Source organism: Pseudochaenichthys georgianus, chromosome 9 (genome assembly GCF_902827115.2).
Source record: "Pseudochaenichthys georgianus chromosome 9, fPseGeo1.2, whole genome shotgun sequence".
Taxonomy (NCBI): domain Eukaryota; kingdom Metazoa; phylum Chordata; class Actinopteri; order Perciformes; family Channichthyidae; genus Pseudochaenichthys; species Pseudochaenichthys georgianus.
The window spans coordinates 26,560,376-26,581,228 of NC_047511.1; the positions used below are offsets into that span (position 1 = coordinate 26,560,376).

At 44.2% G+C, this 20,853-nt stretch overlaps 1 protein-coding gene across 2 annotated transcripts in view; it reads right to left on the reverse strand.

The window, feature by feature from the left end:
* The window catches only part of grid2 (glutamate receptor, ionotropic, delta 2), a 607,329-nt gene that overhangs the window by 70,579 nt on the left and 515,897 nt on the right, over window positions 1–20,853 (reverse strand). For both annotated transcript variants that reach the window (XR_004552792.1, XM_034091023.1), the window contains exon 13: window positions 5,176–5,371. Coding sequence is in view for 1 of the 2 variants with exons in the window: in XM_034091023.1 (XP_033946914.1) it covers window positions 5,176–5,371 (196 nt within the window). In the remaining variant the exon portion in view is untranslated. The remainder of the gene's footprint in view (window positions 1–5,175; window positions 5,372–20,853) is intronic.

The following is a 20,853-nucleotide window of genomic DNA, read 5'->3' on the forward strand; positions in this document are numbered from 1 at the left end:
AAGGGGGTGCAGAGGTTAAGTTATTAAGAGCGCAAGTAATTGATGCTTAATTTCATTCCTTTCTTTTACAAGTCAGCACAACAGACAAAGCTGAGCTGTAAGAAGCTCTTAAGTTAAAAGGCCTGCCTACATCACACACACAAAGGACTGAGAAAAAATACTTTATTTCCCTCTTGAGACCATGCCAGAAAAAATAGAGAAGATCACAGTTGAGTAAGGCATTGCCTTAAACGAAGATGCCATTATTTCAAAGAGTGACATGCGGCATGCTCGTCTTTGATATATGTGTGACACCAAGTTAATGAGATATCAAGTCTGAGGTGCAACACCTCTTAGTTTATTGAACGCCTTGATCATTGACTAGAATGGGAGAGACGCATATATTACCCTGTGACAAGACTCACCCTGCAGAATTCGCCTGGCTTAACATGTGTGTGTGTGTGTTAAGTGTATGTGTGTGCGGGTTTGTATCAATGCCTGTGAGTAAATGTCTTGGTGTATAAAGCATACCGCTTATGGACATGTGTTTTTGTGTGCATATGAGCACCTCCACGCGCACAGGCATCTGTGTCTGTGCGTGCATATAAGTGATACCAGAGACAGCTAAGACACTGACCCGTTCTGACATAATATTATTCTGCTGCAGGGGATCGAAACTGAAAAGGAAGATAATCCATAGTGTATAGGAGACGACGAGTAAGAGGTTTATTGTGAAAGAGAAAAAGGCCTGAGAGAAAGATCGTGAGAGGAAGAGGCAAAAGCATCCTCAGGAAAAGGAGACACTGAGGGGGGAAATATATCAAGTTCTTAACCTCACAGGAATCAAATATAGCAAAGGGACTGGATGAAAGAAGATAAACACATCCAAATAAATCAAACGGAGACACAGTACAAAATATGTCTGAGTCTGACTGACTCATGGGGTCTGTTAATAAGATCATGGCCTTCCAAATAGCCTCCGGCTTGAGAACACTATTCCAGGTACTGTTCACTGCCTTCCAAACGTATTTGTCAGTGTGAGACGAAATTATAACAGGTTTAAAGTCTATTCTCAAGGATTTGCTTTTAGGTCAAAACTAGTATGTTTGTGAAGTCAATTGAGCTTTTGACACCTTTTTTCTCTATCTGGCCATCTCCAAGGTAACATTCTACCTCAGCAATTTTCTCTAAAATGAATATTTTTCCAGGCACTAAATACTAAATGTGAAGGAACATATAACTGTTAATTGAAATTAACCTCCAATTTATAGTACTGTGTATACCATTTAATTAGACAGTTAATCATACAATGAAACATTGCAACAGTTTCACTGATGATGCCACTGCAGCAGAAGGAAAACATCAGCCTGTGTCATGCAGCTGAGAGAGGGGGACGGCATCAGTGTATACCACTAGAGTGCACCCTGCAGCCTTGAATACAACCGTGATGAGTAAGACACTCACAGAGACATAGGGAGGTGCAGAAAGGGAATATATAAGGGGCAAAAAGGAAAAGGAAAAATATGGAGAGGGCGGTAAAGTAGGGGAAACAGAGTCAGAAGTTATATAGGAGAATTTGGTGGTGCAATAAAACAGATGCAGGATAGAAAAAAAACATCAAATCAGAAGAGACAAAGTCAGAAGGAAAGGTGTGCCTCCCTCTTGTGCTCTTTGGCTGTACGGGCCTTGCTGCCACTGTCTCCATCCTGCTCATGAACATCCCATGATCCAGGTCTGTGTCCTGTCACAACTAGCTTCGCGCACTCTGCTGCTATTGAAAAGCAGTTCTTTTTATATGATTTACTTATCAATGATCATTAATGCGGCTTTCACACCAGCGCTTTTCAGTTTCTAGCTCCGAGCGGGAGCTTTTCTGGTTCAGCTCCGGTTTCCCTTTTCAGCTCCCGCTCTGTGCACACCGCCCACTGGCGCCCCAGAGCTGCCCTTGCTGCGTCATGACGTCACCGTTTACATCGCTGATTTGCCCCCCAACGGCAGCCATTACGGCAGCTCACAACAACAACTGCGTCGGGTCGATGATCGTGTTGCTTTTAATCACACGAAGCCAGAATAAATTGAATAACGACTTCTCCAACCTTATACTTTTCTCCAGAGTGCCGTGGTTCATTGTTTATTAATGTGTTTCTGCAGCATTTACCGACCGCTGCAGTGCTGGCTGCTCTTCCACAGGAGTTTATTCTCCCGTTAGCTCCCGGTTAGCTCCCGTTAGCTCACACTGCAGCGGCCGCTCTAAAGTATTCACTGTCCGAGTGAATGTGTGTCAGTCTGAATTGACACTGTTTGGTATCACAACGCTGTTATGAAAGTTTCTCTGGTATAAAACGGGTGATGTTAGCATAGCAACCGAAGCTAAACTGACTACTTGCATCCGATAGCTGCAATAATACAAAACAACACGTCTGCCTCTCTCCACAATGATCGATAACAGCGAACGGATGGTCAAAGTAAGGCACAAATAAACAGAATCACACGAAGCCTGGTTAGTGTTGCCTGACTTTATAAAGTGTGTTTATAGGCACTACTGCTTGTAGGCAGGCATAACAGTCGACCCATGGGAGGTGGGTTTAGTTTCCTGCACGCCTCGACGTAAGAGATACGTAAGCGACGTCACCTCTTAGCTCCAAAGCTCTTGCCTCTGGACCGACAATTTTTTGGAGCTGGAAATGAAGCGGATTCCGGAGCTAAGAGCCGGCGCAGCTCCGGTGTGAACTGGAAAACCCGGCGCTTTTCAGGCTCTAGCTCCGAGCCGGAGCTGAAAAGGCGCTGGTGTGAAAGGGGCATCAGTGTCAGTGGATCCTAAAAGATTCGTCCACCCTAAATAGACAGTTTACCACAAAATGAAAAATATAAATGTTCTTAGATTAAATTGTTTTAGTGTGAGATGCCAATTGTTTTAGAAACTGAGTGTAGATATATCTGCATTCTCTCTAATATAATGGGACTAGATGATACTTGTGATGAGTTTTTATTAGGGTAATGTAGTTCGTAAATGAAGCTGCTCACAACATGATCTGAGGATTATCTTGTGTAACCAAATCACCTTTTCTGAAATGAGACATTGGTGTTGAGTTTAAAATATATTTTCTGATGCTTTGAGAACCACAAGCCAAGTACAATATAATGTCTATTCTATTGTGTTTTAAAGAAGGCAGAAACCCACACCGAACAATCTAGATAAATAAATAGGACCACGGGTAAAAGGAAAATATGTATTTGTCATGAGATAATCCCTTTTTGGTCTGATGCTGCCATGGCTACCTTACCCATCTAGCAAACTGATGCCTAACATGACCCTGACAGCGTCATTTAGTGATACTGCAGTACCATTTTAGCTGCTCGTTTTGGGAGCTGCGATGTGGCATTGATGTACTTACAGGGTGGAACTGATTCTCCCCACTCCCTGTAGCCAATCAGTGGAAAAAACACAGAGTTTGACTTTGATCATGCTGGCCCGGCATACGGTATCCTCACTGGTAGCAGATATCATAGAAAACCACACTGCTACCTCAAATAGTGCAATGATGACACTTTCAGCCTGTCCAGAAATGTCAACAAGTGAAACTGTGAGGACATAATCCTTCTGTACAATGTTGCTCTATGGTTCCTATTACTAAGGGCATTTCAAGACCGTCTTTTCTAAATGTAGTCACTTTGTGGGGGGCACTTGATGTAAACCCAAATGATAATTGTATTGGAGTTTGAAGGATATAAGAATTTCCATTTAAAACAAACTTAACAAAAACGAATAACTAATTCTATACTAATTTAGTTAGATCGGAGTGTTTTATCCTGCTTTTGGTGTCAAGTAGGTTATGATGAAGATTAATGTATTTTTAATTTACACATACATTTTCTTTTTAGCAATAAATGACAGATGTATTCATAATGCTGGACACCCTACTAATTAGTTATATGCACTAGATTAACACATCTGCCAACAAGCAATGTGTGTGAGTGAATGTTAATAGTGGCGTGCTTATATGCTGTTTTGTACTGCATTTATCCCCTCGTTTTAAAAACACCACCCGCCACTTTAATCACTCCTCCCAACACTTCCAACGCTGGCTTCAGTTCAAGTCTAATATATTCTGGAGGGAGGGGGTGTAAAGTGAGATCCTCACTGGAGGAGCGCAGAGGGATGCAAACAGAAAGCGGGATGCATGCAAATGAGATGAAGCAGTCAGGTATTTATGATGCTGGTTAATCACTGAGGGAATTAAGTATTTAACCATGCACGCATTATCTGTGTATCGTTAACATAGTTTAGATAGATTTATTCCCTATCAACACAGACGACCCTGTAGCATGAGCTGTATATCAAAACAGTACTGAAGCTGAGCCGTGTACCATAAGGACTCACTGTAAACCAGGAGGTTATTAAATGTGCTATATGTAATACACATAAATTAGGAGTTTTACAAGCGATTGCAATAATGCATTATGTCTCTCAACCTTACTGGCATTATTACATCACATATACTAAGTAATCCCTATGTGCAAAGCAACGTGACACTATTTACCTGCTGCCCACGTTATTCAGTGATAACAGCACTTGCATACAGTGGGTACATGCACTGTTTTATGATTGGTTTCGACATTTAGCATAATGCGCGGCAGAAATGCTCTCAAGAGAAATTGAAGAGCATGCATGCACGGCAATTCTTGCAGTGGGATCCAATCACAAGGTTCACCTTGTTTCAGGGCAAATGTCAAGTCCTACTATCAAATTAGTAAATGTCAATATGTAAGACAAATTTGATCGCCAAACACCTGCTATTTTAATTGCAGAAAATAGGTTTCATTTGAGGTTTTATTCATAACTTGAATTGAACCACTATCTGTTAATAATACTGTATGTTCAGAAGGCTTAATACAAGATTGAAAACAGAAGTGACTGAGAATATAAGTCAGGTATGTGGCAAGCTCAGAGACTGATGTCATTTTGACCTTCAGGTTGATTTGATAATAAAACCAATATATTTGTATCCCCAAGAAAGACAAGGTCAAAAGTTGCTTGAATGTGAAAGCTTTGCCCCTCCGTAATAAATAATGTATCTGATGTTTCTGCCATTCTGCTCCTTGTCCCCAGTATTTCCAGACACAACATGATCTCATTGTTGTTTGAAGTTTCAAAGGCCATTTGTTAAGAGATGACAATTAATGAAAAAGTCCTACCTTGCGAATGCCTTCTTTTGACTCCTCAACGTTGTTTTCTCCCCCTCCGGTGCGGTTAATCATGCGCCACATCTGGGAGTACATGGGATCTCTCTCGAAGGGGTTCATAGACTTGTAGCGGACCTGATCATATACTGCTGAGTCCAACACTGTGCCATAAGGCAACTCCGTCTGCTTGGATAAGTCCTGGAGGGACCTGGCGAGAAAAGTGGTAGATAGAGTTAGTCTTTGTTTCCAGTCATCCATTCACTTTAAGCGCAATGCAGACTCTGGAAGAATGGTTAGCTTCACATCTCACATGGGGCTCACTTCATCCCCTGGGTATTACTATTGTGGTGATACTGCAGGTACTTGGTGGCTAGAGTAATGGATATAGCAGTGCCCTGTTTCCAATAGAATGCTCTCTCTGCAACAAGTATCCACAATGCACTGCAAGGCTATTTCCTCTACTGCAGTGATGACACTTTCTAACATGCATATGGAGTGAATAGTCTGTCCAAGAAATAAAGAGTTGATCCTTCTGTACAAAGCCAGTCCATAGTAATCAATCAAAAATAAATATGTTTCAATGCATATTAACTCACTAGTACTTTCGAGTAGGGGTGGGCGATATTGAAAAATATATTATCACAATATTTTTCAAGCAGTATCACGATAGACGATATATATTACGATATATTTTCATGCCGGTTATTATGGTTATTTTTCAAGTTACTTAAAGGTCACATGTCATGGTCCTTTCTACTGATCATAATACCATTGTTGAGGGATATTACAATAGAAAAATACTGTGCAATTTTCCAAACTCACATTGTTTCGCATACAGCATCTCTGTAAACTACGTGTATTCACTCTCTCCACTAAACGGCTCGTTGGAGCTCTTGCCCCCCTCCCTGTGAGCCCAGTGTGCTCCGATTGACCAATCCACAGACTTTCTCACACACACGCAGTTCTGCTGATGTCTCCTCCGGGCTGCTGCTGATAACAGACAGTTGCGATCGCGGCGAAATTCTCTCTGCAGACCCATTCTCACAGCGTTTATCAACCTTTTTCTTCTCAATATCAAGCCACACTTATTGTTTTTACTTCGGCTGAGACTTTGTGTGTGCTCGGGGTGATTCACAACGTCCGATTGTTTCACGTTGTGAATCGCGCTGAGCTCCGTGGAGGTGTGATTTCCTTGTTTAGCGATACACAGCGAAACACAGCCAAACTCACCCTGAGCACACACACAGTCTCAGCCGAAGTAAAAACAATAAGTGTGGCTTGATATTGAGAAGAAAAAGGTTGATAAACGCTGTGAGAATGGGTCTGCAGAGAGAATTTCGCCGCGATCCCAACTGTCTGTTATCAGCAGCAGCCCGGAGGAGCCATCAGCTGAGCTGCGTGTGTGTGTGAGGAAGTCCGTGGATTGGTCAATTTGGACCAATCAGCGGGGGCTTAACGTAACGGCTCCGCGGACTTAACGTAACGGCTCCACGGATTGGTCCATTTCGTTCCGGTTACAACATGACGTCCTGATGTACCCGGAAGAATCAAATGGATGATGACGTTTCACCAACGAGGCCTTTTGGGGAGTTCTTCTCTGTGTTAGAGTTTTACTCGCTACAGGGTGTACTTTGAGGGTTTTGACTCTGCACACCGTTTACATGCATAAAAACCTTCATAACACACAAGGGGACGGGTAATAACCGGAAAAGCATGACATGTCACCTTTAACAGTACAAGCACCTACAAGGTAACAGAAACTAAAACAAAAAGGAGTAACAGACCAAAATAGCATTTCAAGCTGGTTTTATTTCTGAAATGAATCCCTGAATGAACAATTCAACATTTTGATATGGCTTCAAGTTCAAGGCACAGTTTCTCAGTATAAAAATGAACTTTCTGAGGTAGCACTAGCACTAGCGTGTCAAACAACTCGGACTGAACTACCAACACGAAAGCAGAGGTGCGCTGACATTGTGAAATCGATCGGGCTTGATATATGGTGAAATTAAAATCAGTAGGTGAGGCTGGGGGAGCGGGAGGGGAAGAGGCTCTCCGTCCGCTGTCATAGCTCCCTGCGCCGCGCACGGAGAGCCTCTTCCCCTCCTGCTCCCCCAGCCGTTCAAATCCAGTTTTGGACAGTCTTCCGTGGTTCCATCCCATTTCAAGTGCTGTTCAAGGCTCGGCGTAACCCTCGGAGCACACTCTCCAATCACAGAGCTTAAGGACTATCACGGGGTTTGTCAAACAGAGCACATGGTGAAGTCCAAACGATAGCTGGGGATTCTGGGTAGTGTAGTGTCTTCTGCCATCCTTTACTCCGAAAAAATAATTTGTTTCTCCGAATCGAAGGGGAAAAATACAAAAGCATTGCACACAACTTAAAGCAATCAATGTTGTGTAATTAACAAGGATAATCTGGTGTTTTTTAGTCGATGAGTAGTGCAGATATCACTGTAAAATCAATCGACAGTAAGGGGAATACTTACTTCCGGGTGTACAATTCTCCGTTATCCAATGAGAATGGACGCTCACATTGCCTTTAAGGGCAGCCGACACAAACGAATGCTGTGCTTCCATGAGTAGGGCTGCAAAAAACGACTAATTTGATAATCGATTAATCTATCGATTAATGAAACGATTAATCGACTATTCGGACTATTACACCTTGCACAATTTCTCAAACGCTCTTATTTAGCCATCAACTTTTAGATTTAGCTTGAGGTTGTTTTAGGCATGTGGAAACTAACAATGAAGACAATAAAGATGAATACTTGATTCCAAAATACATATATTATTGAAATAACTTAAATTGTGAACAAAACTAACATTGCTTTTTATTCAAATTAAATAAATAATATTTCACATCAAAAGAAACAAGTGTTTTAACAAATCGTATTAAATAATCTGATAACAGAACTGTAAACAGAATAGCTGAAACTTTAACAAACTAAATAATAATAATAATATATAATATTTTTATAGCGCCTTTCAGGAAACCCAAGGTCGCTTTACAAGTCGGGTAGGGGGGGGGGAGTAGGGGAAAAAAGACAGACAGGTTAAGGGGGTGGGGGGGGGAAGTAGCGGAAAAATAAACCTATTAAACTAACTATACAGTGGGGAAAGCCTTGGTAAAAAGGTGCGTTTTGAGGGCTTTTTTGAAAATGTCCAGGGTTGGGGCGCTGCGGATTTTGGGGGGGAGAGAGTTCCAGAGGGTGGGGGATGCCACACTGAAGGCTCTGTCACCAAAAGTCCGCAAATAACTCTGTTACCTCTAATCATTATGTTTGTATAATGTAGTTAGCTCCGTGTGTTGCTGCTAGCATACATAACACCTGACGTGGAAAAGTTACTCGTGGACGGGGCTAGAGCTACTAGAAAGACAGTCGAACCCGGTGCATTCCTCCGTCTGGATGTGGAGCACTTTTGCTAAATGTTTAGATAAATAGCTCGTGTTACCGCCCTTACATGCTAAACTCTTATTCCACTTTTGGCATCGAGCATTCTCCACATCGAGACGGGTAAAGTTTAACCACCTCGGAGCGCGTTCTCTCCGCCATCTCCCACGTGTGTGTGTTGCTGCATGTTGCAGCTGCCCGTGTGTAAACTGCCCCTCGCAAGCAGGCGGGGGAGAGAAATATCGAAAATACATCATAGACGCATTTGTTTGTCTTTTTGCATATTAGAAACGAGTTGGCGACACTAAGACTGCGATATAATGTCTTTGTAGCAATAATACATGACATATCTTTTTTAAATGTCTCCAGTACCGATACAAAGACCAATAAAGTTAGAGCTTAACCGGGCGTAAAACACACGTGATGACGTCACCAACGAATCGACGACTGAATTAGTTGGCAACTAATTTGGTAATCGATTTTAATCGATTAGTTGTTGCACCCCTAATGTATATTGGCTCTTTATTAGTCATTATAAAACACTTATTAATGCCTTATTCTACATGACCATATTCTCAATCAATCAATCAATCAATGTTTATTTATATAGCCCAATATCACAAATGTTACATTTGTCTCAGTGTGTACAGAATATCAGTATGACAATACGACACCCTCTGTCCTTAGACCCTCACATCGTACAAGGAAAAACTTCCAAAGAAAACCAAGTAATAAGCCATTAGTTGAGTTTTTCCTCAATAACCCTCTAATTAGTGCTTATTTGTTGAAAGTAAGGAAGTTGTTGTACATGAGATTTGGTCTTAATATGCTCTGCTCAATATGGGCCTAATAAGACAGTAGTACCACAAGAATAGTTATTCTCCCATAATAACACTTAACAAATATGATCTCTTCTTACAAGACATGAAACTATAAGTGTTAATTGTGTCTAAATAACTCAAAATTAGATATTTCTATCCAAGAATATGTTCCCTATTTTAAAATTAAGTCTTGTTCATAACCAATAAGCTATTAGTTGGACTCTAATTGACCTGAACATGTTCCCCATTCTAAAGTTGCCTCCTCTTCACACTTTGTAAATACATTATAGCACACAACTACTGAAATTAACCTCAACAGTACATGAACAAAGTAGGCACACGTTGAAATATCTGTTTTATTAATGAACCACTGAAGAGAGGTTCAGACACATTCCAAAACATGTCAAGTTTCTCCAAGGCTGAGAACACATAATGCAGTCTGTACTTTTTAATAAAAACAGATTTTTTTTAACAGATTTTATATATTTGTGATCATACTGTGTGACCTGCTTGTATGTATTTACACAATAGGTGTACTGTTCTCTCTATGTGTTGTACTGTCTCAGTGTGAACATAGATTAAACAGCCAGCCAAACTCTTTTGAGAGCCAGGGAATGAGCAGCCATGCTCCTTTATTGACTTATTTGCAGTCCACTGACATTCAAACGGAGTGAAACTATACAAAGATTAAGTTACAAGGCACTTAATGATTTCATACATGCAAGTGTAACATTAACTAGGGGTGTAACGGTACACTTACCGTGTACCGAAAGAATATAACGTTAAACGTAAAAAATTGAGAACGTGAACAACTTTTTGGAAGTAATCTCAGGTGCTGCGTTGCAGTTTATGATTCAGCCTTGGGTAAGACTTTTATAGTCTATGGCTATGACGCCCATAATGTTAAACGGGAGCTAATCTTAATAGGGGACCCAATTATCCCAGTGGTGGCCGCCGGAGCTAACGGAGCCGCAGGGGGCTAGCTACTGCCGGCGTCCCGGAGCAAATGCTAGCGTGAATGCTAACGCATTTTCTCATTGTGTTTAAACCGTTTAAACATCTCCAAGTGTCATCACATAAACACAATAGCCTACATGTTACTAATCCTTACAGTGTAAGTGTAAGGCTTACACTTACAGTCATTGCTTTCGGACTGAATTGACCATTTTACTCTTCAGGTTGCAAAGGAAAAATTAGTAGCAGTCTACTTATTGATGTCTACTGCATAGGTCTACTGCCATGCTATTCTGTTCACTTTCTCCTACTTCCTGTACCCGGTTTCCTGTCCAACCTTCAGTACAAATTTTACAAAATATATAAATGTGCAAATATGAAACATACAGGTCAATATCACCTTGCTATTGGTAGCTGAACTGTCGATACCCCAACACATATTCTTAGATATAAATACCTAATTTTGAATTATTTAGACACAATTAACACTTGTAGCAGGGTTGCCAACTCTCACTCTTTGGTTGGTTATTTACAATGTTGAGTTGACTGCTGCTCAAGCTGTCGATCCGCCCCCGCCACTCTTAACAACGTTAACAGACAGCAGAGCAGTGGGAGCCGGTTGGTCAATCCCCAACCCGTATTGCGCATGCGCAGATCTAAGATCCAGTAGAAATGATAAAAAAGTAAAAGTCTGCTGCTTATTGTTCTACTAGGCCAAAATAGAGTCAAAGAGTATATGAGAGTGAGAGTGTGTTAATTAATATATTTGGCAGTTTGGAGTAAGTCTGTATATTTGTTTGTGTGTGTGTGTTTCATGTATAGGCCTCTCACGATAATTAATTTTGTTAGATACATTTTACCGGAAATTATTGCGATAAAAGATAATATTGTCGGCACCGTTGTATGACCATTTTAGACCACTGACATAATGATAATATATAATAATAATTCAAGTACCTGCTTTTAAACTGCTAGTCACATCCTCATGTAAATGGCAATTTATCGAGTTAATTTTAATTTATCGTACGATAAGTCAATGAATTGTTTATTGCGACAGGCACACAATAAAACAGGGGAAACAAACATGTGTTTGACTTTCATTAATGAATGAAACTTTGTGCCCTTTATAGTCTGTGTCCAATATTGTGTATTTGTATATATTGTATATCCTATAAATATGCTAAGTGTTAGGGAAATTATTGACCTAGACACCTAGATATGACGTACAGGACCAACCCTGACGTCTGTTTATCTCCTTTAAGGACATAGGCTCCTTTAAGGACATAGGCCAGCCATAATGTTATTGTTCCCATTCTGTGACCGGTCAACACTAGGTCACAGATGGTCTGTTGTTGTGGGTGCACTGGGACACTTCCTTCTTTGTTGTTTGTGGACTCCAAGGTATGACATCTTCGAGGCCATAAGTGACGGACGCAAGTAACTCAGTGTGCCCAACTGTTTAAACTATCTTTTCAAAATATGTTGATTACTCTCTGTGAAACCAGTTAAATGGGCTAACGAGAGAGAGGCGCTCCAGAATTGACGTGGCAACCACCCGTGCAGTCAGACCGTGACTGCTGTGACTTGTGATGTGAATGCTCCGGCCGTTAACTCCAAATAAACCTCCAGTGTTTGACATCAAAGCTCCTGCTCTACCGTGTCTCCTTCCTGAGTCGGTGACTCCCACTGCATTGCTACACAGAAGTTTCCCTTACACTAAGGTCCCGCTGCTGACACAATAGCAGTAATTTAGTGCGCATATTTGTAATTAAACCCATGATATCAACATCTCACTCCAGCCAGGTACCCAAAGTTGGCAACCCTGCTTATAGTTTCATGTCTTGTTCATAAGTGTTATTATGGTAGAATTACTATTCTTGTGGTACTACTGCCTTATTTGGCCCATATTGAGCAAAGCATATTAAGACCAAAACTCATGTACAACAACCTCCCTACTTGCAATAAATAAGCACTAATTCGAGGGTTATTGAGGAAAAACTCTCAACTAATGGCTTATTACTTGTAGAATATGGTCATGCAAAATAAGACATTAATAAGTGTTTTATAATGACTAATAAAGAGCCAATATACTGCTAATATGCATGTTAATTAACAACTAGTTGATGGTTAATTTGTGTACCTTAATATAAAGTGTTACCCTAAACTCTTCAAATGCCAAAAGTGGGAGTTGGGGATGTAATTCACATGGAATAAAAATAGAACAATGGCAATTGGCCGTGACCAACACATTTGAGAAAAATGTGGATGGGAAGCAGGTTAGACAGCAGCACTTACTCACAGTGCTGAACAATATGCTTGGCTTACTGCACACAGTTTATGCTTACAACTGTACAAAGACAATATCAGAGGATTAGAAATTAAGAAAAATGTAAAATAAGTCACTCAGTTCTTTGTAAATCCCATCTCACTCTCTCTCATCCTTCTTCTCTCGCTCTGCCCCTCGAACATAAATTGCCACCTCTGGGGGAATACACAAGCTATTGGTAATTATAATGCAACCATGCCTGGGTTGCCTCTCAAAGAGTTTGGCCGCTGAGAAATGTAATGGAGAACCATTACAGGAACTAATTACTGTGTGTTTGTTAAATGGCTGCTACATACCACCCATGGATTTGGGAAACACACATTTAAAAAAAATAAAACACTCAACTTGTCCTGCTTAATGAAGAACGTGTTTACAGTATGACTTCATTAATTCCCTTGTAATACAAACACAATAGCAGATTTAACATCGGGCCAAAATATAAGTCGGTTCTGTTCACATTTTAACAAGACTGCACACACAGAAACGCACACACAAAATAACATTCATACGTTTTATGGACGGTCACAGTTCCTGCAATTTCTCTCTCTCTCTGACCCGCTCTAAAAGAAAAAAATAACTTTGAAGATTTTAATGAACTTTGCTGGGAACATGAATCTTTTATTGCCATCAATTAATCTTTGGCCTTAATAATCTCTCCGTCCCACTACTCCCCTCTGTGAATGGGTTTCACTGGCTAATAACTCTGCGTTGGTTTTTTTAATGGTGTGTTCATATGTAAGCAGAGACAAGAATAAAATCTCAGATGAGTTAAGATTTTACTGAGACCAAAAGAAAATAATGAATGAGACTCAGTGACTTAAGCTCAGTTCTCATTCATAACACTCCGTTCGATGTCTCACTATGGGATGCGCCTCATCGCGGAGCAAACAGAAGCATCAATCTCATTACGCCAATCCTGATTGGCTGGTGATCTTGACGTCAACGTCAGGGAATCACCCCCTATAAGTAGCTTGCGCCACGACGCATGCGTCATTCAAACACCTCTTCTCGCTTCAGAGCACATCTCTACAGTAGCCGGACAAGCTCAACAGTCCACAGACTGAACCCAAATCCAAAACATTTCGGTCGACGGGCGCTCACCGGCTACTCCTTCTGCTTCGCAAGAAGACGGTAATACTAACGCCAGTTAGTATTAAAATCGACCTCGCCGTTTCTTTCCCCGGAAAGTAAGGTAAGGTTTTGATTTTTCTCAAGCTAGCTACGCACCTGTTGCTAGCTAGCTTCCCCTTACTACCGACACCACGGTAGCGTGGACGCTTTTCTTTTTCTCTCTCACGGAGGAGAAAAGGATTAGAAGTATATTGACACACCAGTCAATATTCTTTGAGAACAAAGGACCCACACCGTCCCTTTTTCTCCGGATTAAGGACGGGTTGGTAACACTTTTCTCTCAACGACGTACCTGTTACGAGCGGGTCCTCTCCACGCCACGAGGTGAACAAGATGGACGCCTCTCCCCATCACACCAGAGGAGTCAGGGACTCGGAGGCTCGGTCATGCGGCTGCGGGTTGAAGATAGCAGGCACAGACTCACACCAGGTCTGCTCGTCCTGTCTCGGGCTGGAACACGCCCAGGAGGCTATCGACAACTCCGGCTTGTGCAGGCATTGTGCCCGTTTCACCATGAAGAGCCTCCACCGACGGATAGCATGCCAAGCTAGCTTGTTGGAACAGGACTCCCTCATGTCCACTGATTCACCGTTTGGCAATCAAGACACGGGGGCGTCCGCCGCAGAGACTGAGCCCGTCACTGTGTCGGTGTGGGGCTCACTAACAGCGGCAGCTGCGGAACCGGGATCCCACGCCGTGTCAGGCCGGGACCCGGTGGCGGCAAGAGACGCAGGAACGGAGCCCCACGCCTCACCAGGCAGGAGCTCCCGGCCAGACCTCACCATGGTCTCGCCCGCGGAGGATGTCCTGAAATTAGACTACATGGAGGACGAAGAGGACACCTCTGAGTCCCTCCTGTCTGATTTGGATGAGCAAGAAGAAGATATCTTCATGTCATCGGCTCAAACGGCAAAGCCGGGATCGATGGCTGCTCTCCCGGGCGATAGCCCACCAGCTTCGCCCTGTCTGAGCATGGACCTGCAGGCTACGTGTCAGCGCACTGCGTCCAGGCTAGACATCCCGTGGCCCGAAATGGCCAAGGAGACCGCCAGGTCCCGTTACGAGGGGAAACATTCTCCCCAAGCAACGAGGACAAGGAGGCAACTCCTCCCGGTCTTCCCGGAGATGTTGGATGAGGTGTCGGTCTCGTGGAGGGACCGACTCTTTAGCAAAAAGGCCCCAATCCAGGGTGCCTCCTCCCTAGACTGCGACGATATGGAGAGGCTCGGCCTGCTCCGCATACCGCCGATGGAACTGCTGGTGGCAGCCCACCTCCTACCGAAGATGGGCCCGTCACCAAGCAGGAACCCCATGCTGCCAGCGAAGGTGGACCGTTTCCAGTCGACCATGACTGAACGGTCCTACAGAGCCGCAGAGTTGTCCGCCAGGGCTCTGAACGTTTCCTCACTACTAACCGCATACCAAGCGGAGCTCTGTGAGGATATGTCGAGTAATCCTGGACCGGCCGTTCTGGACGAGTTGGCCGCGGTCACAGACATTTGTCTCCGTGTCCAACGCTGCGCCGTCCAGGCCACGGGCAAAACAATGGGGATCATGGTGGTGCAGGAAAGCGCTAGATGGCTCAACCTCACCAACCTCCCAGACCGGGAAAAGGAGGATGTGCTTGACATGCCCATCGTTCCCGAGGGGATTTTCGGCTCCACTCTTGCCTCCATGCAGAGGAGATGCGAGTCGAAAAAGAAGGAGGACGAGGCCCTCCACCTCTGCCTCCCTCGAAGGGCTGCCGCTGCGAAGGCAAGTCCAAGCTGCCCCGAACCCTGCTCGGTTCAAAATACCGAAAACGCAGAGGTCGCAGTCCGCCCCGAGTCCCCAGTCCAGGCAGGGGACGAGGGCGAGCTGGCCTAGAAAATCTCCGGTTCCGGCTGCAGCCCAGGCGCAGCCAACCCAGAATTTCGGCCAGCAGTCGAGGAAGAAGAAGCGAGCGGCGTGACAGCCCCTCCTTCTCCCCTCTGTGACAGAGCTGGAAGTCTACGGTTCCCCAGCTCTAAATGTGTTCCCGCCGCCTCGAGAGAGGCCTCAACACCATCCTCAACACCATCCTCAAGTCCGCATAAACACATGTCACACACTTATTGATTTTTCTGTCATAAAACATTTTCCGCTGACGCATCCAGGCTTCGAGCCAAGGGCGCAGCTCGAAAAAATGAAAAGAAAAACAATAAACAGTCCGTCAACTGTTCCCCTTCTGAGAGCAGCTACGGCCTCTCTCAAAGGGCGGACAATTGACGGGTCTGTGAAGGCACCACCGTCACGCGCATGCGCAGTGCCGGCTGGGGCTGTAAGGGCACCACCGTCACGCGCAGTGCTGGCTGGGGTCGTGGAGGCACCACCGTCACGCGCATGCGCTGTGTCGGTGGGGATTGTCGAAATGGGGCACCACAGTGCTCAGACACTGGAGGGCCCCATAACACAACAAACTGATCCCTTGGAGCGGCAGACGTCTCCTCTCTCTGAGAGCGACGCATGTACCAGGAGTGATGTACCTCGGGACAGAACTACTGTCCAGAGGTGCACCACTCTATGCAGACTGGACTCCACATCCAAGGATCGTGAGTCCGCTGTGGGTGCGTTACGGCAGAGCCGCGTTAAATCTGTTCGCATAAAGAGAAAATGCTCAATGACAGCTGTTCTCTTTAATGCACGATTTAAACGCACCGTTAGGCGTGGACGCACTCGTACACGATTGACCTCCGGGTCTTCTGTACGCGTTCCCACCCCTGGCTCTGATACCCCCAACTCTGGCCAGAGTGAAGGAGCAACGTCACACTCTTATCCTGATAGCTCTGCACTGGCCCGCAATGTATGGGCTGGCGGAGATATATCAGCTGTTGTGCGGGCAGCCATGGCAGCCCCCACTACGCAGGGACAGATTGTCTCAGGCGGGGGGGGGGTGCGATCCTTCACCCACGCCCAGAGCGCGGGGCACTATGGGCCTGACCCGTGAGTGGTACAATCTGAATACAGTGGGACTCCCTCAGAAGGTGATAAACACTATTCAGAGTGCGAGAGCTTCCTCCACCAGGTCTCTTTACGACTGTAAGTGGAGGGTGTTTGAGGAGTGGTGCCTTCAAGAAGGGCACATCTCTTTTCAATGTCCTGTCGGGGTGATTTTATCATTTCTACAGGACTTGATCGATAAACACAGAGCTTTCTCCACGATCAAGATGTACCTGGCTGCTATTGCTGCATGCCATGTGGGCTTTGAGGGAAAGATGGCTAGCCAACATCCTTTGGTCTGCCGTTTTATGAAGGGAGCTCGCAGGCTCCTCCCTGTTTCCAAGTCGCTGGTGCCCTTATGGGACTTGGCAGTGGTTTTAAATGGGCTCAGAATGACCCCATTTGAACCCCTGGAAGGAGCTGACATGAAACATCTGTCACTCAAGACAGTGCTGTTACTGGCCCTGGCATCCGCCAAGCGGGTCAGTGATATTCATGCGCTGTCTGTACATCCTTCATGCACTCAGTTCGCCCCAGGGCAAACGAGAGTGTTGTTGAAGCCCAACCCTGCCTTTACACCAAAGGTGGTTGGTTCGTGTACCCCAATTGACATTGAGGCATTTCCTCCGCCGCTGGTTTCCTCCGGAGAACAGCAGCAGGATCTGCTGTGTCCAGTCCGTGCTTTACGCACATATATGGACAGATCAAAGGAGCTTTGTCTTAATGACCAACTCTTTGTGTCCTGGGCTAACCCTCACAAGGGCAAGCCTGTTACTAAGCAACGGCTCTCCCACTGGATTGTGGAGGCAATTGCTTTGGCCTATACGAGTCAGAATCTGCAAGCACCTTTGGGTCTGCGGGCTCACTCGACTCGGGGCCTGGCTACATCCTGGGCTTTGTTCAATGATGTTTCCATCCAAGACATCTGTGCAGCGGCGAGCTGGTCCTCACCGCTCACTTTTGTCCGCTTTTACAGGCTAGACGTCTCCGCTCCAAGCGTGGCCCGAGCAGTGCTGGGCACCTTGTTGAGTCGGGACTCTACCTGTTAAGTTCTGGTTGGTTTGGTGATTTTCGAGATAAGCTCGTCTGGCAATACGGGAGCTACAATATCCCATAGTGAGACATCGAACGGAGTGTTATGAATGAGAACTATAGGTTACTTACGTAACCCCAGTACTCAGAGTAACATGAAGTGAGATGTCTCACCAGACGACCCTCCTTGCTATGGTGAAGCGAGAAGAGGTGCTTATTTTGAATGACGCATGCGTCGTGGCGCAAGCTACTTATAGGGGGTGATTCCCTGACGTTGACGTCAAGATCACCAGCCAATCAGGATTGGCGTAATGAGATTGATGCTTCTGTTTGCTCCGCGATGAGGCGCATCCCATAGTGAGACATCTCACTTCATGTTACTCTGAGAACTGGGGTTACGTACCTATAGTTATACTCCTACAGTGAAAAACACAATCAAAAATGTATGGCTGAAAATATTAAAAGGGCATTCAAAAATGTATTAAATCTCTATTTCATAACATGTTATCACTCTTGTGCAGAAGCTAGCTAATGCACTACTGTTTAAAGAGCCTGTGACACGGTTTTCCCCCATCATCCAAACCCATCAATTTGAGTACATATTGTCCCCTTGAAAACCGTTACTGAACTGATTTTGGATATTTGTACTTTGATAACCATTAATCTGCCTTCAATGTTGACAATTTTCTGGATCTTCTCGCGGATTCTTCAAGTCCCGCCAAATGATGGGTGACGTCATTGCGGGCACAGCGCTCCAGCTGCACCGTCCAGGATCCCAGCATCTGCATGTAAACCTTTATATATATACAGTCAGATGTAAACGCACGACGGCGCACACAGCAGCAAGCTCAGACAGTGATGACAGGTTAATGTTGAACGTGTCTGAGAGCTCATATGAGGCTGAAGGATCGGTTTATGTTGTATCTGTTAGAAGTTTAGGAATGAGGTGCGTCAATATGGGCGATCATATGGTCATGTAGCCAGTGGGACTGGGACTAAAAATCATCCCGGGACTCTCGACCGGCCCACTTCGGTACCGCTAGTAAATTGTCAACGGGGGGAGTGGGGGATGTCAGGGTGCTGTAGATAGTAAATGTAAATATGTAAATATTTGTGTCACTGCATCCTGGTAAAATACAAATATAATGTATAATGTCTGTGTCTTTGACATTAGCGCTGCTAGCCACCTGTGCCCTGTACTACGAAGCCAGTTCAACAGACCCTGGATATGTTTGAGTAACAAACAAACTAACAACAACAAACTAACAAACGAGATCTCGCTAAGCGGTCCTACGACGCTGGTTATCAACTCGGTAAATCAAGCCAGGGTTTCTCTCTCCAGCTGAGAGCGCGTTCACGTCTAAGACACGAGTGGATCTGACTTTAATTACATTTGTCTCGAGTGTTTCGTCAACATAATGTGATAAATAATACTTCTGCATCCAGTCTGTGACACTGTGAGTGTTGCACGGCCAGATGAGGCTGGAGAAGCTGACTCAGATCAGGAAATATATGATATATTATGATATTATATGATCGATGATCTGATTGATGATGTAATATGAATGATAAGTGCGACACGTCGGCGTCTTCTCTGCATACGGCAGTTTAAACTGTATTTCCTTTATCCTGTAATATGACTTGAGAGATTTAAACTCCGCACACTGAGTTGATCTCTTTTCTATAGACGCCGGAGGCGGGCAGCGTCAGGTAAAAGAAGTTATTTAGCCTTCTCAAACCTGAGCCTCACGCGCCGCCTATGGGGGATGTGCTAGTTACTTATCCGACCGGCCCACTTCGGTACCGGCCCATCGGGATTCGTCCCGATGGCCAGTCCGCCACTGCACCCAGCCCACGTAAATTGTCAACGGGGGGAGCCTCGCTGCGGGGAAACGGTGGACCTAGTGTCCCGATCGGAGTGGGAATAATAATAATAATCCGTGCATGTTATCCATTCATTTCCCCAACATTGTGGTAAAAAAAACACACGTTTAATCCATGTTGTTGGTGTACTACAACTACAAAAAGCATCGGTTTGTTTTCTCATCAGGAAATGCAGACCGGCTCAAACAAACGATTTTTAATCATCATCCTCACTCATCATTTAATGTATCATATGTTCGCCGAATTGACATGAAAGCACTAATAAATGTAGTTTCATCCACTTGAGTTTACAACTACAAAAATAATCGATTTGTTTTTATATCACATCCGACGGGAGGAAATTCAGCAGCTCTCACTCCCGATTTTTAATCATCATCTTCACCACGATCATTTATGTTTATGTTCGCCGAATTGACATGAAAGCACTGACAAATATGAATATACTGTAGTCAACTTCATTAAAACGTTATTAACGTGCCTAATCTCAGTAATTCACCATTTCTACGCATGACACAACACACTTTGTCCGTGTTTGGCTCTCGAAGCGTTCCCGCATTGACGTCACTTCCGGCTTCCCCCAAAACTTCAAAATGAGTCAAGGAATTTCCCCGCGATGTTCGAAATTATTGATATTTAACGGAACGGTATCGCTTTTTCTTTTTTAAACTGACGGTTCGAGATTACTAGTAGCCCAATATTTCATTGCACAACAGTTGTTGGGATGGTGTCACAGGCTCTTTAAGTGTTTAACATTATTCCATTCATTACTTTCATCATATACTGTCAAAGAGACAATGCTGTTACAATCCCATTCTCGTTAATAGAGGGCGATAAAGTGAAAGTGTGACGGTAAATCTTGACTTCATGGCCCTTAAGAAAACATGCCAGACTATGAATAAGCCAATGAGCCGCTGACCAGTGGAGCCACTCTGCTGTCCGAGCTACATACTGGGATTTTACAGACATGCATGCACAGAACAGTTACCAGCCATTATGAAGCTTACACGAGAACACTAACCACCTGATTGACTTTACTGGCATCATTAGCGACCGTAACATAATGAGACACCTGCTGTGAGAGAAGCTTTCTATCCTCAAACACTCCATCTGTCTTTCAATCTTCCCATCCTGACCAATTGTTCCCCTCCATTGCTTTCATCTCCCAACAGTTGCCACCTCCTAACTC